Source organism: Podarcis pityusensis (assembly GCF_964106645.2).
Source record: "Podarcis pityusensis genome assembly, chromosome: Z".
NCBI lineage: Eukaryota > Metazoa > Chordata > Lepidosauria > Squamata > Lacertidae > Podarcis > Podarcis pityusensis.
In genome coordinates, this window is record NC_138044.1 from 38,916,333 (window position 1) to 38,931,863 (window position 15,531).

The window sequence follows — 15,531 nt, forward strand, 5'->3', positions numbered from 1 at the left end:
GTCTAGCTGCAGTGGGATTTGAAGACTTTGTGGATCGAGAGCTGTCAATATGCAGAAAGCAGATAAAGTGGTACCTCAGGTTAAGTACTTAATTCGTTCCGGAGGTCCGTTCTTAACCTGAAACTGTTCTTAACCTGAAGACCACTTTAGCTAATTGGGTCTCCTTCTGCCACCGTGCCGCCAGAGCACGATTTCTGTTCTTATCCTGAAGCAAAGTTCTTAACCTGAGGTACTATTTCTGGGTTAGCGGAGTCTGTAACCTGAAGCGTATGTAAACCGAGGTACCACTGTACTTCAGTTATCAACTTACAAATGCTAACAACTAAACAGAATATAAATTCCTTAAATGAATTGAAATGAATTGAAATGAAATCAAGCAGCTTTGCAGTATCCCAGACCATGATTTATAGCCCAGTCCCAAGTATGTTTATTCATATCTAAATCATACTGACATCAATTAAATTTAATTCCAGATTTACTTAAGATTGCAGCCTATAGCCTGAGCTAGTGTGGTCCAACCTCTCAGACTTAGTGGGACACAAGAGTACTTCAATGCAGAACATGTGGCCACACACTGAATTTAATTTCCAAATTGTAAATTAAAGTGCTTGCAATATAGTTAATTATATTTAATATACACAATATATTCAAATGGATATATAAATGAATACACAATTAAATAAAAATAATACATTTATTTAATAAAATTTAATACACAAACAGTTGTCTCTTTCTTTAACAATGAAGACATTGAATTCCTGTCAGCATAAGCAGGCAGGGTATAAAAATAAAATCATTTTAGAAGGCTTCTAATAAAAAACAATTCAAAGCTCTTGTGAAGCCAGGAAATAAATGCAGCCTGTGAAGAAGCTTGAAAAGCTTGAAGAATAAATCCCTGAACTTAAATGTAATATTGTGGGAGGGTGGAACTCTTGTTTCCTCTCCCCAACCCTTCCCAAAAAAATCCTGGAGTGTAGTTTTAAATTGGCCAAAGGAATGGAGAGGACCAGAAAATACAGTAATTGCTGCATCACTTTTTTTTTTTTAGTGCAATGAAGGAATCTGGATTTATTTGTATTTTTTTAAGCAGCAAAATGAGAACAGAGCTTCCTCTTTGCAGGGACGTTTACAATTCTAGGATGATTTAGTCCAGTTGAGCATGTAGACATGCATAGGATTGTGCTATTACCAACTTTTTGCTTAAGAAGGAAAGAAAGGAGGTGGGGAGGGGGTGGCCAACTAGCCTGGAAAATAACTGCACCTTCATTGCACTATGTGCAGCCAGGATCAAAACCTATCCAGGAGGACACAGGAAGCAGCAAACTAAAATAGGGAAGCTGAATGCGAATTTGGCTGTTTTCCTATCACTCCTCTTATAGAAGTATTTTTCCTCTTGGCACCCCCTTCTTGCACCGCCTCCCCCACTCTACAACACAGCAATAAAACCACACACATATCATGTGGTACATGAAGTGCCCCTTAGAATGCCACAGCTGATTATTTGCCCAATCTCTGTAATGAGAATCAGTTGTCTATGATGGGGCTGCAGACAAGCTCAGGTGCAAGCAGAATGCTATTTAAGCTTTGATCAATGTGCCAATAATTATTAGCATTGTAGTGCATTAATAGAGGAGGAGGGTTGGGCAGGGGAGGATCAAGGGAGCCAGCAGTGCAACCACAAGTTCTTGTCTTCCCGAGCAGTTCCGTCCAACCACCTGGTGTGCCTGCAGCTGGGAATGTAGGAGGCAAGACTTTCTGATGACAATGGAGTGCAACACTTAGTTGTTGCTGCTGCTGCTGCTACTGCTGGTGGTCATTAACAGGGAGGGGGTCATAGGAAGGGCCGCCAAAAAAGGCCTCAAGGGCCACATGTTGGACCACCCTAGTGTGAGCAGTACTCTCTTGAAGGTAACTTGCATTCAATACAGGTAATTTACTTTTGAGGGATGAAGACTGTAAGGATCCCACTCTTTGTATATGATTGCTTGGAACAAAGTCTCATTGATCTTGGTGGGACATCTTACTAAACACACCAAACTGAGACTCAGAAAGTCTATTTCTTGGAATATGCATGATGTGGTCCCATCATATTATCAATCCTGCAAGTGTTCTTCATGTGCAGATGGGTTTGCAAATGCGACTTGTAATAGTTTAGTAGGTATTAAGGTCCACATAGTAAAAGTCTTTTTTTTGGAATGAACAAATTCTAAGTAATCCTTCTGTGTTAATGTACCTAAGTATGACAGTGGCCATCCCAGTTCTGATTTCTTTTGACAGTGTAGTTAGGATATTACTACAAAATAATTTTTAGATCCAGTTAGGTACAGTCGGTCCAATTTATTTGCTGAAACTATTGGGCACCTCAAAACTGCAAACAATCTAGTTGAGATACACTTTCTAACAAAGAAATGAGATCCAGGGGCAAGAGCTGTTCTCATTCGATTGGGAGCCACCCAGAGTGGCTGGGGAAACCCAGCCAGATGAGCTGGGTATAAATAAATTCTTCTCCTTCTTCCTGAAATTTCTAGGTCCATAAAATCTTAGCCACAACATCTTGATGTGCTGGTTCAATTATCCACACAGTTTTAGACTTCAGTAGCCCACTATGTGGGTTTGATACAAATATATACCTGTGAGCAAAACATCTTAATTTTTTTGGGTCACAGAAGATTTCCATTTTCAAAGTGTACCAGCATAGGTTAGACCAGGGGTAGGCAACCTAAGGTCCGTGGGCTGGATGCAGCCAATCACCTTCTCAATCCGGCCCACGGATGGTCTGGAAATCAGCGTGTTTTTACATGAGTAGAATGTGTCCTTTTATTTAAAATGCATCTCTGGGTTATTTGTGGGGCATAGGAATTCGTTCGTGTGTTTTTTTCAAAATATTGTCCTGCCCACCACATGGTCTGAGGGAAGATGGACTGGCCCACGACTGAAAAAGATTGCTAACCTCTGGGTTAGACTGTGTTCACCTCTTCCCAGAAATACCTGCTGTCAGGCATGAATATTAGCTGAAACCCTTGTCTTCATAGAGTTCAAAACCTGTTTAGATGTGTGTTTTGTGTATGATAGAAGTTCCTAACTAATTTTAAATTGGTTTAAAAAATACCTTGTTTTTGTACTGTCTCTGTTCATAAACATGACTGCTGCTATTCCCCAAAGGTCCCTCATTATCTGCTCTGCTGCTTACTGTATTATTGCGCCTTTAAATATCTTCTAGGAAAAAAATTCACATTCTAAACTAGTTGTTAGGACCAGCTTAAAGTTCAGTCAGTCATGTGTTAATATTACAACAATTTCTAAAAAGTGCAAGGGGTCAGAGAAGACAAGAAATTACAGGCTCATTAGCCTAAAGTCTCTCCCAGGTAAATGAGTGAAAAGCATTACATAGGAACCTAGGAAGTTGCCTTCTATGAAGTCAGAACATTGATCCATCTAGCTCAGCATGATCTGCTCTGACCAGCAGCAGCTCTCCAGAATTTCAGATAGGGGTTATTTCCAGCACTACCTGGATTGAATCTGGGACCTTCTGTACACAAGGCAAGTACTCCATCACTGAGCTTTGGTTCTTCCCTGAGCTATGAGCTGCAATTATCAAACATACAGAATAATAAGGTTGAAGAGGAAGAATAATAGTCTCTGCAAAGAAAAGGCTTTTCTCACCATTTTTAAAGTATTTTCTGAAGGTAGCCCCAAAGTGCAGTGCTACCTTCATTGGTATCCTACAGATGTTTGAATTACATCTCTCATTAGTCTCAACAAACATCTGCATGCTGTTCGGGGCTGATGAGAGTTGTAGTACGAAATACGCGGAAGGCATTAGTTGGGAAAGTCTGGTATAGATACAAGTAATTTGGTAAACATATAATTGAATCGCCGAAAAAACAACAACCATGTGACGAAGCCTGTCTATGTGTCCTTTAAAAAAAAGATGACACGGGGAAAATGTTTTGAAGTTTATAAAATAGCCAGGGACCACATTTGAATGTGACTTAAGCCATGGTGGTTTATGGCTTACTTGAACTGGGACTTGGTGTGTATGAGCAAGTTTGTTTTGCTGCTCTTGGTTCATGCTTTGACGAAGCAAACCACAATTCCTGGCTTCATGTTATGTTAATCCAAAGATCATGGTTTGTTTAGTTTCCAATAAACCATGATTAGTATGTTAACAACATACTTCGGCAACAGATTATGTTTTATTTCCCAAGCACAAAAAAAGGACAGGATCAGACTTGTACAGTAAGCCATGGGGCATGCCCATGGTGAGACAGAATTAGTTTTCATAGCACTAAAACTTTTGGTCAACCAATGAAATTGATTGGCAGTAGATTTAGTGCATACAATAGGAAATGTTGTTTCATAAAATGCATATTTAACATAACAGATTAGTTAACATTGACAAAAATATAATAACAGAGCAGGTTTATACAAAATTGTGTTTTCTTAATCTAAACTCAGATGCGGATGGTGCCATGGTCTAAACCACTGAGCCTCTTGGGCTTGCTGATCAGAAGGTCGGCAGTTCGAATCCCCGCGACGGAGTGAGCTCCCGTTGCTCTGTCCCAGCTCCTGCCCACCTAGCCGTTCGAAAGCACGCCAAAAAGTGCAAGTAGATAAATAGGTACCGCTCCAGCGGGAAGGTAAACAGTGTTTCTGTGTGCTGCTCTGGTTTCACCAGAAGCGGTTTAGTCATGCTGGCCACATGACCCAGAAAAACTGTCTGCAGACAAACGCCGGCTCCCTCGGCCTATAAAGCGAGATGAGCGCCGCAACCCCAGAGTCATTCACGACTAGACCTAACTGTCCAGGGATCCTTTACCTTTACTTTTACCTTTTTAATCTAAACTCCAGGAGTGAAAATGGGCAGATAATAGCATTAGGCTGGTTTGGTTGCTTATGTTGTTTTGTGGTGGTATTCAAATTCTGAGTTGCCCAATGGTATTTTATTTGGCATCATCTCCTGGTGATGGTGATATTGCCAATGAAGATTCGTATGAGGGAGTTGCCTTTAACTTGTTAGTTGGATTTTTCAAGAATTACTGTTAAAGGATTGTTGCCAGAATTTATTGGGTGAATCCTTTGATTCTGATACCACAAGTATTTCCTCTTTGAAAGAAGAGTTGAAAAGATCAAGCACAGAATTTTCAAAAGGAACAAAGAGCCAAATAAAATCACTCTCATTGCCAGTAATTATTTCATATCTATCAGGCGTCTCTCGGAGACTAGATGCTTCTAATCTTAAATGCCTAGACAAATGCCTGCCTGCAGACTGGTAATGTAAATCATATTTACTTTGCTTCAGCAACTGTTTTAAACTAACAGACCTCTTTCCTGCTCTAACTGGAGGTCTGTATCCTTTGTTGCATCCTATGTACACTGGAAACAGTAAAATAAATGAATGACTATTAAATGAACTTTAAGACATTATTTTGTTTACTCTTCATATCTTGTAGTTTTCTTTTGGTTTTTCTGGTGGTGACTTTTGGATTCCTTTTATTTTCCTCACTCTTAATTTCTTTTTATTGAGAATGCCAGACAGTGGTTGTTTACTCCCCAGTCATAAGTACAGTGATTTGAGAATAAGCCACATTTATGTAAGTAGAATTACCACTTGAGGCTTACGACGGAAATATATTTGTGAGTCAGTTGCTTTTTAACAGTAATAATATTATCAGTTACAGTGCCATTTCCCCCTTAGAACGCTAAATACATGTTTTGTAGTCGTTCTTGCAGTATTGAAAAATCTGCCTTGGTTGAAACTTCACTTCTTCAAGATGTGAGAAAAACTAGGACTGTTGACTCATGAAAATGTTTTCCTTGCTAACATTGCCTTTGGATAAGGCTGCATCTGGCTGTTACACTAAGCCATAGTTAAGCTCAGAGATCTTCAAGCTCACATTTTCTCCGAAGTGTACAGAAGTAGGAAGTTGGAAGCATTTGTTTCTGTTTTCGCTTAAACATGATTTGTTACTTCATGTGCATTGATAAACTGGTTACTCTTATCTGAAACAAGGTTTTAGGTCATGTTAATATTTATCTTGGTTTATCAGCTCAAACAGAATGATAAACAGTTAAGCAGAAGCCAAAACTTCCAAACCGTTCCCCCTAACTACGTGGAAGGTGAGGGGAGTGCATGACCTAAGCTCATTTATGTCACTACTATGTCATGACCTAAATGCTGAAGGTTTTTCTGAATTGCATAACTAAGGGCTATTACATTACATATATACTTAATTAATAGACATAAATGAATGCTGTTTAAAAATTATACTTTCATATACATTCCGCTCGTAACAGCCGAAATAACAGATTTTTAAATACATATTGAAAGAGAGAGAACGAAAGAGAGAGGGAACATATTACCATATTTAAGAATGTAAAGAAGAAAATACATTATTGAAGTGAGATGTGAGAGACCATGATTTACAGATCCCATTTGCTGTTTCTTTTCTTTGTAATTGCATGTACTCATTTACTGTTTAGATGGTTAGCAGTAAAAAAGAAATTACAGGCTCTTTAAAAAACAAAAACTGGTCAAGGTCCTTTGGTCTTCCTATTGATAGAATCGGTTACATTTGTATTTGAAGGTTCATATTCTAGAATGTTTTGAACCATTCTCTTTGCTAAGTTATCGTCAGTTGGTGAAACAGCTGAATGGCAGCTGTGTAGACGTGGCTGGATGATTGTTATGTGAAATTGTTATGGAAGATTTACCATCAATCAGTTTTAGTATTTCTCTGTAGAATTAAACTGTAGTGTTTATCACAGCAGTAGATATGAGTGTAAACAGATACTGATTTTATTTTTCACTCAGTTTGCTGCTTGAGCAAAATCAGTGTACAAAGCCTGCTCCAGAACCCTTTATCTGACTCATAAAAAATTGATGGCTGTGTTTTGAGCTACTTCTTGAAGGCATATTTGTTGTGATTTTCTTGGTAGACCTTTGTGCCCATTGACAACCTACCTGTGGTCAAAGTAATGTAGAAAGTACTGGATGCTTCATAAACAGGCATTTATTCAAGAGGCTGGAGAATAATATCTTTTTTAAAAACAAAACCCTGTGAACATAGAGAAACCTTTATTTCTGTCCTATAAGCATTATTGTTCACTAAATATATATACCACCATCCTAAGATCACAGAATGGTTTACAACATAAAAACACAAAACATAATAATAAATACCCCGACACATTTAAAAGGCCATAGATTCTTTAGCAGTCAAAGTCCTCATTGAAGATGTTTTCACCTGGCAACCAACTGTGCAATGAAGACACCAGGCAAACATTCCTGGGAAGAGCATTCCACAAACGGGACAAAAAAAAAGGTCTGTTCTTGTGTTGCTACCCTCTGAAGTACTCGGGGGAGTGGGGACACAAATAAGGGCTCAGATGATTATAGGGTCTGGGTCAGTTCATATGGGGAGAGGGTGGTACTTGTAGTTATTGCAGTCCTGAGCCATTTAAGACTTTATAAGTCAGAACCAGCACTTTGAATTGGGCCTGGTGTAGTCAAACCAGGATTGGTGTTATATGGCCACCACATTCTGTACCAGCTTAAGTTTCTGAACTGAAGCAGAGCATAGAAGTTAGGCTTTCACTTTCCAGGTAGGGGCACAGCTGAGTCAGCAACCAAGGTTGATGGAATGCACTCCATGCCACTGAGGCTACCTGAGCCTCAAGTGACAGGAAAAAGACCCAGAAATGCCCTAAGCTACATAACTGCTCCTTCAGAGGCAGTTTAACCCCATCTAGAGCAGGCCACCTTCTGGTCTAGGGAACCACCCCCTAACTGTGCTGGATTGAGTTTCAGCTTATTGGCTTTCATCCAGTCCATTACTGAGGCAAGACAGGGGTCCTGCATATCCACTGTCACACCTGCAAATGTAAAGGAGAAGCATAGCTGTGTTACCATGTAGTCCCAAACCTGGGATGACCCTACTGACTAGTTTCATGTAGATGTTAAACAGCATAGAATATAAAATTGAACCTTAAGGCCCACCACCCCTGCCTTGAAGGCTCCATGATCCTGAACAACGCTCCCCAAGCATCCATTCCAAGTAGGACTCGAACCACCACAATTCACACTCCCTGACCCTCAAGCCTGCACTGATGCTGCCCTGAGTACCTAAGTGGGCATATCTGGGTGAAACCAACCCCACTTTTCTCACCCACCTAGGTCTCCGTAATACAGACCTGATCAGTCTCATTGTCCACAATCACATCATGGTTGAGGGAGATTTTATTTAGAGTCTACCTGGCATTCAACAGTAGCAGTTTCAGACTTAAGGGCTGGCTGATAGGGCAAGCACAGTTCCCCAGGTTGTGGGGTGTGGGTGCTGGCACTAACTGCCTGTGTCGTGTCTGCCCCACCACACACACCAAGCTTCCCCTGTGATTGGGGCCCCTCCTACTCTCCCCAGCTCCTCTCCTCCCACACACATCATTTCTTCCCTCCAAAAGCAAAACACATTAAGAAACAGTAAAAACAATTAGGATGATGTTAAGCAGGTAGTCCTTGCCCTTGCTCTCCCCATGAAGTTGCTCTCCCCAAGGGGATGACTCCCATTTGGTTTCAGCCCCTTCTGGGGTGCCAATTCCCGCATCAGCCCTGGGCTTTATATAGTCCCCACTCCCCTGGTAGGTTGAGCCCAGGTGGGCTGTCAGTAAGTCAGCAGTGGGAGAAGCAGGGCAACTTCTATCACTGCCAGCCAAAAGTGGGAAAAGGCTGGCTTCCTCAAGAGCAAGAATTCAAGCGGGTGTGGAGGAGGGCCAGGTTGAAAACTCCCCTTCACCACTGATTGGAGTTGCTGCCTCGGTGGGTGAGTTATAGGACCAAGGTATTACTGTATTTGTTTATCCGTTATCCTGTCTTTAGCATCAATTTTCAGTATAATGTATTACTGAGTTACAAAATTTTGAATATTCTACCACACAATCAAAATAATAAATTTTCAGTAGGTGAACTTTGTGGGAACTAAGATGCTTAAAAAATCCATTTCATTTGTTTTAGCTTGCAGCTTTGCCGTAATCTGTCTGAAAATGTAACTTTCAGAGGTAAGTAAATACATTTAAGGCTTTTTTATTAAAAAATAATGAAATTAATCTTACACATTAACTAGGATAGCTATTTATAGAGGTCAGGATCTAGAAACTTTCAAAACCAGTTGTGTGCCTTCAAACTAGTTTTAAACATGATTTTTGTATAGCAGCCATTCCACACCACATAGCTAACTACTTTTCAAATGAACATATTAAAAACATTTTAACATATGCATGGGAAAGTTTATTCAAAGAAGAAAGTATATACAGTCCAAATAGTTGCATGCCAGCCCTTGGACTGTCTGAGATAGTAATCACTCATCCCAGACTACTGTTAAAAGGACAAACTTTATCATGAATAAAAGAGGGGATGCTGGGGCAATACTTTGTCCCTATACTTTACTCAGGAGGTACTCAGTAGTGCTGTGGGTTCTATCGTGGAGAAGAGACTTTATATTCAAATAAACCTGAGGTATGCCTACTTAATTTGCTTCTTCCTATGGTAGAAGGAAGTAGGATACAGCTAATAAGTGTGAGGAGCTTCCTTCACTCCTCCAGAAGTGTATTGAGGATAAAGTAACAGTGCAAAAGGTTCAAAATGAGTTAAATTAAACTTATCCATTAGTACTGTGAGCAGATCACAGTTCTTTGCACTTTTTTTTAAAGCGATGTTTTCTTGTTGCAATAGTAACTGTGATAAACTTGAAAAGAGATAATTGAGTGTGTAATAGATAACATTTGTTTACTTTTGGATCAGAGCTCTTGCACAGTCATTTGGAACATTCCCTTTTGCAAGCCTTCTTGAAACTAATAGGAACTGTGCAACAGCACACTGCTCTGATACCTATATATTAGACTTTTTTCACCTTTTATCAAAACCTGTCTTGAAATCATTTTTGGCAAAAACAGGTTTTGCCAAAAAAAGAATTGGATTGAAATCTATCTTGGTAATGTTCAGCCATAATTAGAACATAATTGGAAATAACAAAATGAATTATGTGAAATTATTGTATAGGAATGCTATAAAATACCCTCACCAGAGATCAAAATTACGTAATTCAGTGCAACCCCCCCCCCAATGTCTTGCAGGTATCCAGCAGGCTTTATATGAGCTTGCATACCATGTTGTCAAGGGAAACCTAAAGCACGATCAAGCTTCCAGTGTTTTTAATGATGTAATAGTAAGTATATTTTTGTGGTACCTGTTACCAAAACTTCTTGCTTAGCCTTCTTAGTTCAACGCTGTTTTAAATTTCCAAATGAAACTGAACAAGTTGGAGAATGGTTTTCTGCCACAATTCTTTTCCTTGTGCCAGAATGTTCTAAGTAGGAGGTTTGAATGTCAGGCTGTCTACTAATAACAAAATCTGTTTCTGATTCATTTTGATGTAATTATACTATTTACCGTATACACTCGAGTATAAGTATATTTTTATGCTGAAAAAGCCCCCCTCAGCTTATACTCGAGTGAGGCGGGCAGCGGAGGGACGAGTCGCCCAAAAGGAGCCCTTTCTTGCTGCTGGTCCCACTGCCGCCCACCTCTTGCAAGTGCAGGCACAGGAGCTGCAGTTGGGATAGCGCAGCGCCGACGGCAGCAGCATAGGTAGGCAGGGGGAGGGGAGGGGCTGGGCGAGAGAGGGGAAGAAAGAGAGGCCCCTCTGCCGCATGTGCATGGTCCGGTCGGCCACAAGGTCTGGGGGATGGTGAACCAGAACAAAGTTTGCTGACCCCGGTCTAAAACGACTAAGGGCACAGTTGAGCCAAGCTAATTCAGCCCATGTTTAAATGCTATTGATGTCTACAGGATGAACACTTGTTCATACTTAATTTCTCCACTGAAATCAGTGGGATTTCAGAAAATATAATTTAACCAGTTTCATGCCCTACATTTGAGTTTGAGGGTGAAGGGGATTTCACCTTGTGCTTTAAATGGTGTTTCTTGGGACTGCTGTAGTCACTGTTCTTAAATAGTCTGTGTTTTATAATAGCTTATAGCTGATGACCTCTGGATTATACTGCAGAGGCAGTTTGCCATTGCTCTTTGGATAAAAACCAAAAACATGTGAGACTTAACAGTTGTATCTGTTTTCCTTAGCTGTTGGGGAGACACTGTGATGTATACAGTTAAAACATATTTACTGTACTCATCAAACTCTTTTCTTTTAATAGGAATTTCGTGATGACATGCCTTCCATTCTGGCAGATGTATTTTGTATTTTAGGTAAGTCCACCCCTCCTTTACCTTCAGAAGCACTGTCACATTTAGTATGTAGCACCCAGGTCACCATGAAGGGATGAGGTTAACTTCTCTTGAAATAATCAGTTCTTCTAATAGCAAGCTCAGGTGCTTAGTGCTGATGACTGTGTAGCCAAAACAGGAGTATTCAGATGCAAGAGGGAGTATCATTATGCTTGGAGAAACCTCAAGGTTTGCGGGAGTATAGTAAACGGGGTGGGGTGGGGAGAACTCACCCACACAAGTCCAATGAGGACCGAGTATGATCAGTGATTATGGAACGCTGCATGTCTATTGATGAGTGAGAGTGCAGTAGGGGAGAGATGCAAAATCAAAGTGTCCTAAAAGAGAACAGGTCTGGCTGGAAATTTGAACAGGACAACTTTACATTGTTGTGTTTGTGGCAAGTTTTTTGTTGTTCAAACTGTTTTTTAACCAGTTTCTTAAAACACGCTACTTTAATTTGGTTTAGCAGATATTGAAAAGAAATTTGCTACCCATGCATTATGCTTAGATAAGTATTTTGCACAGAAAAGCAGTCCCAAAATCACATACGTTAGCTTACATTGTTGCTTGTACAGTGGTACCTCTGGTTACGAACTTACTTCGTTCCGGAGGTCCGTTCTTAAGCTGAAACCATTCTTATCCCGAGACGCGGTTTTTCTAATGGGGCCTCCCGCTCTGCGCGCGCCTCCGGCGTGTTATTTCCATTCACATCCTGGGGCAAAGTTTGCAACCAGGAGCAGCTACTTCTGGGTTAGCAGAGTTTGTAACCTGAAGCATTTGTAACCAGAGGTACCATTGTACATGTAAAGCAAGTTTCTGCAGCAACATCTGAGTACTGTATATGCTTATGCTAATAGAATAAATTGCCTATCCAAAAGCATAAATTCCTAGCTGCTATAAAATTAGAGGATGATGATCCACTGACCAAACAATTGTTGAGGTTTAATGTGACTATCTTGGACCATTCTATCTTAGTGATTTCTAAAGCTTGGTTATTATTTAGCAATGAACACATTGTATTCTATATCCGAGTAAATAAATAATAAATGAAATTAGTTATATTCTAAGTTTGGTGCCATTATTATTTACAGTTTTGATGCCTTAAAGGTTTTCAAAGCAAGTTCATGGGAAATAGTTTCCTATTCCTATTTTCAAATTTAATCTAATTAATGTATTAACTGTTGCTTACGAAAAATGATTCCTATTAGAAATATGAAAAAGGAGAAAAAACTAAAAATTTTTTTAAAAGGAAGGCATGTGTATGAGAAATAAAATAGTCCTAGACTTTTGCAACCTTGGCAGTTTTTGTTTTAACTGCTGATAGATTCTCTTTATAGGCATAGATGTTTGCTAGTTGTGTTAAAACATTGCAGGAGAGAGAAAATATGATACAAATCTAGATGTAGGCGGATTGTAAATCATGTCTGAAATTATTTCTCTCTTATCAAGGCCTGAGCTAAATAATGTTTCGATTTGTGATTTGGTCACAATTGTGATTAGATCTGTGAATAGACAAGAGTGTTAGTATCATTAGACTGCAGTTGGCAAACCTGTGCACACTTACATAGGACAGCCTTATTGAATGCAGTGATGTTTTTTTCTCAAGAAGCATGCACAAGATTGCACTACAGTCATACCTCGGGTTTTGAACGCTGTGGGTTGCGCATTTTTGGGTTACGGACTGCGCCGAACCCGGAAGTACCGAAACAGGTTACTTCTGGGTTTCGGCTCTCGCGCATGCACAAAAGCACTAAATCATGCTTTGCGCAGAAGCGCCAAATTGCGTTGTGTGCGCAGGCGAGGTGCTGCAGGTTGTGAACATGCCTCCCTCACAGATTACGTTCGCAACCCGAGGTATGACTGTATTAAGTAATTCTGGGCTTTATTTAAAATAAAACTACAGGAAATAGCATTCTAATTTAAGCTTGGGGAATGAGATAATATTATATTTAATAATACACCTCTAATATCAATCCTTATTACTGGAATAGTCAACTATTCCTATGAGCCAACTATACCTATCAAACAACTACTCTGGAAACACTGAATTCTGGGGTAGTTGTTTGATAGGTGTATTTTCAGGATATTTTCTGAAATGAAAAATCACAGAACAGAAGACTCAGAAATCAGGCAAATATTGTTGATACGTTATGCCAATTCCTCTCCTGTGTTGTTTTTTAAGACATTGAAACTAGTTGCTTAGAAGAAAAAAGCAAGAGGGATCAGTTCATGCAGTTGGTGTCAGCATGTTTGGTAAGTTATGCTTCTGTATATTTTTTGCTTTAAAAAAAGGAAAATGTTGAGTTTTAGGTGGCGATGTTAAAATTTCTATGCAAGGTATAATTAGATTGCTGACCCCTACATTTTAGCTACATTTTCGTTATCCAGATTTGATGCATTTATATGAGACAGGCCATTTGTGAGTTAGTCTCCAGTTTATTTTGCTGCCCTCTTGTGGAATATATACAGTTCTGCACACATGAAATATAGAATTTCCCCCCTTGAGACTTAGGTTTAGTTCTCAGTTCACTGCTAAACCTGTGTCTGAGCTGCGCCTCTTTAGGTTGTAAATGGGGTTCCAAGTGACTGAATGTTTCTCTCTGTCGTCTCTCTCTCTCAGAAGTACCATGTTATAAAGAGAAATCTAGATTAGAAAACACCTCCCATTTTCTTGCTAGGAAGGCTTTTTTGTACCAAGAAACGTTCAGTCGCATGAGCACAGCCTGAAGCAGTACAGCTGCATGTACAGGTTTTTCACCAGGCCTGAATCTTCATGTCTTTAATTTGAATTATTTTTGTTTTCATTGTAAGATAACCAAAGGTCAGATGCTGCAGTAGATAATGTCTATTGTGCTCTTTTTCCACTCAGTACTTGGTTTCAGATACTATACTAAAAGAACGTCTGGACCCAGAAACATTAGAATCATTAGGGCTCATCAAGCAGTCTCAGCAGTTTAATCAGAAATCTGTGAAAATCAAGACAAAACTTTTGTAAGTACAAAACTAAGTTCCAATTGAGTGTATGTCTCAGCAGCAATCCAAAATTGTATTTGTGGTTTGTTCCTGAAGGTAGTTTGTTGGAGAGAAACAAACCCTGGTTCAGACACGAAGTCTGCTGCTCCTCCATGTTTTGTTTCACTGCATATAATAATAATGTACCAATAATATAACAACAACAATGAAATACAATGTTAAGCTGCATGCATCAACTTGTAGCTTTAGCCCAGCATGCTGAATGTGGCTGCTGAGAAAGGCTATTAGCCTAAATGCTTCAAGTATTTGGCTAAAATGCAGCCAGAGAGACACATACAGTAGTATATCATGCTCAAGATGAAATATCTGAAATTTTCAGATATTTGAAGAACTTAATTTCCTGATCTCGCAGTGCAAAAACCTGGTGCCCATGTACAATATTACAAACAGAGAACCATTTAACATTAATTACAAAATAAAAAGTGAAATTTATTTTTGAAACAGGGCAAGGTATTCCTACAGTCATGAGATACATCCATGTCAAAGATGACAAAAGATTTTGATCCAAAGTTTTGTGTATGATGTTACACACACACACACGCGCGCACGCACACCCTAGTGCTTTGCACTCTCCCACAGATACCACACAGAAAGCCACTACTTAAAGACTGGTGAACCTCTCTATACAGTATAAGCATTTAATAGATGCAAAATGCAGCTGGAAGAAGCAGTTTGCAACTTCTATCTGCATAGAGTATTTTCAAGGAGCTCCAGGTATGTACAGTGAGGGGGGAAAGTATTTGATCCCCTGCTAAATTTGCCCGTTTGCCCTCTGACGAAGAAATGACCAGTCCATAATTTTAATGGTAGGTTTATTGTAGCTGTGAGAGACAGAATTAACAACAGGAAAACCCCCCGAAACCCATAAGACAAAAGTCAGAGATTGATGTGCATTATAATGAGTGAAATAAGTATTCGATCACTTTGCAAAAGATGACTTAGTACTTGGTGGCAAAACCCTTGTTGGCAATTATAGAGACCAGACATTTCTTGTAGGTGGCCACCAGGTTTGCACACATCTCAGGAGGTATTTTGTCCCACTCCTCTTTGCAGATCCTTTCCAAGTCAGTAGGATTTCGAGGCTGATGTGTAGCTACTCGAACCTTCAGCTCCCTCCACAGATTTTCGATGGGATTAAGGTCTGGAGAATGGCTAGGCCACTCCAGGACCTTAATGTGCTTCTTGAGCCACTCCTTTGTTGCCTTGGCCGTGTGTTT

General features: G+C 39.7%; 1 protein-coding gene across 2 annotated transcripts in view; it reads left to right on the plus strand.

The window, feature by feature from the left end:
* Positions 1-15,531, plus strand: part of LOC308468698 (THO complex subunit 2-like) — a 60,233-nt gene that overhangs the window by 1,505 nt on the left and 43,197 nt on the right. For both annotated transcript variants that reach the window (XM_080991059.1, XM_080991058.1), the window contains exons 2-6: positions 9,011-9,054; positions 10,129-10,220; positions 11,209-11,260; positions 13,464-13,534; positions 14,151-14,272. In XM_080991059.1, the coding sequence (XP_080847185.1) occupies positions 9,011-9,054; positions 10,129-10,220; positions 11,209-11,260; positions 13,464-13,534; positions 14,151-14,272 (381 nt within the window). The remainder of the gene's footprint in view (positions 1-9,010; positions 9,055-10,128; positions 10,221-11,208; positions 11,261-13,463; positions 13,535-14,150; positions 14,273-15,531) is intronic.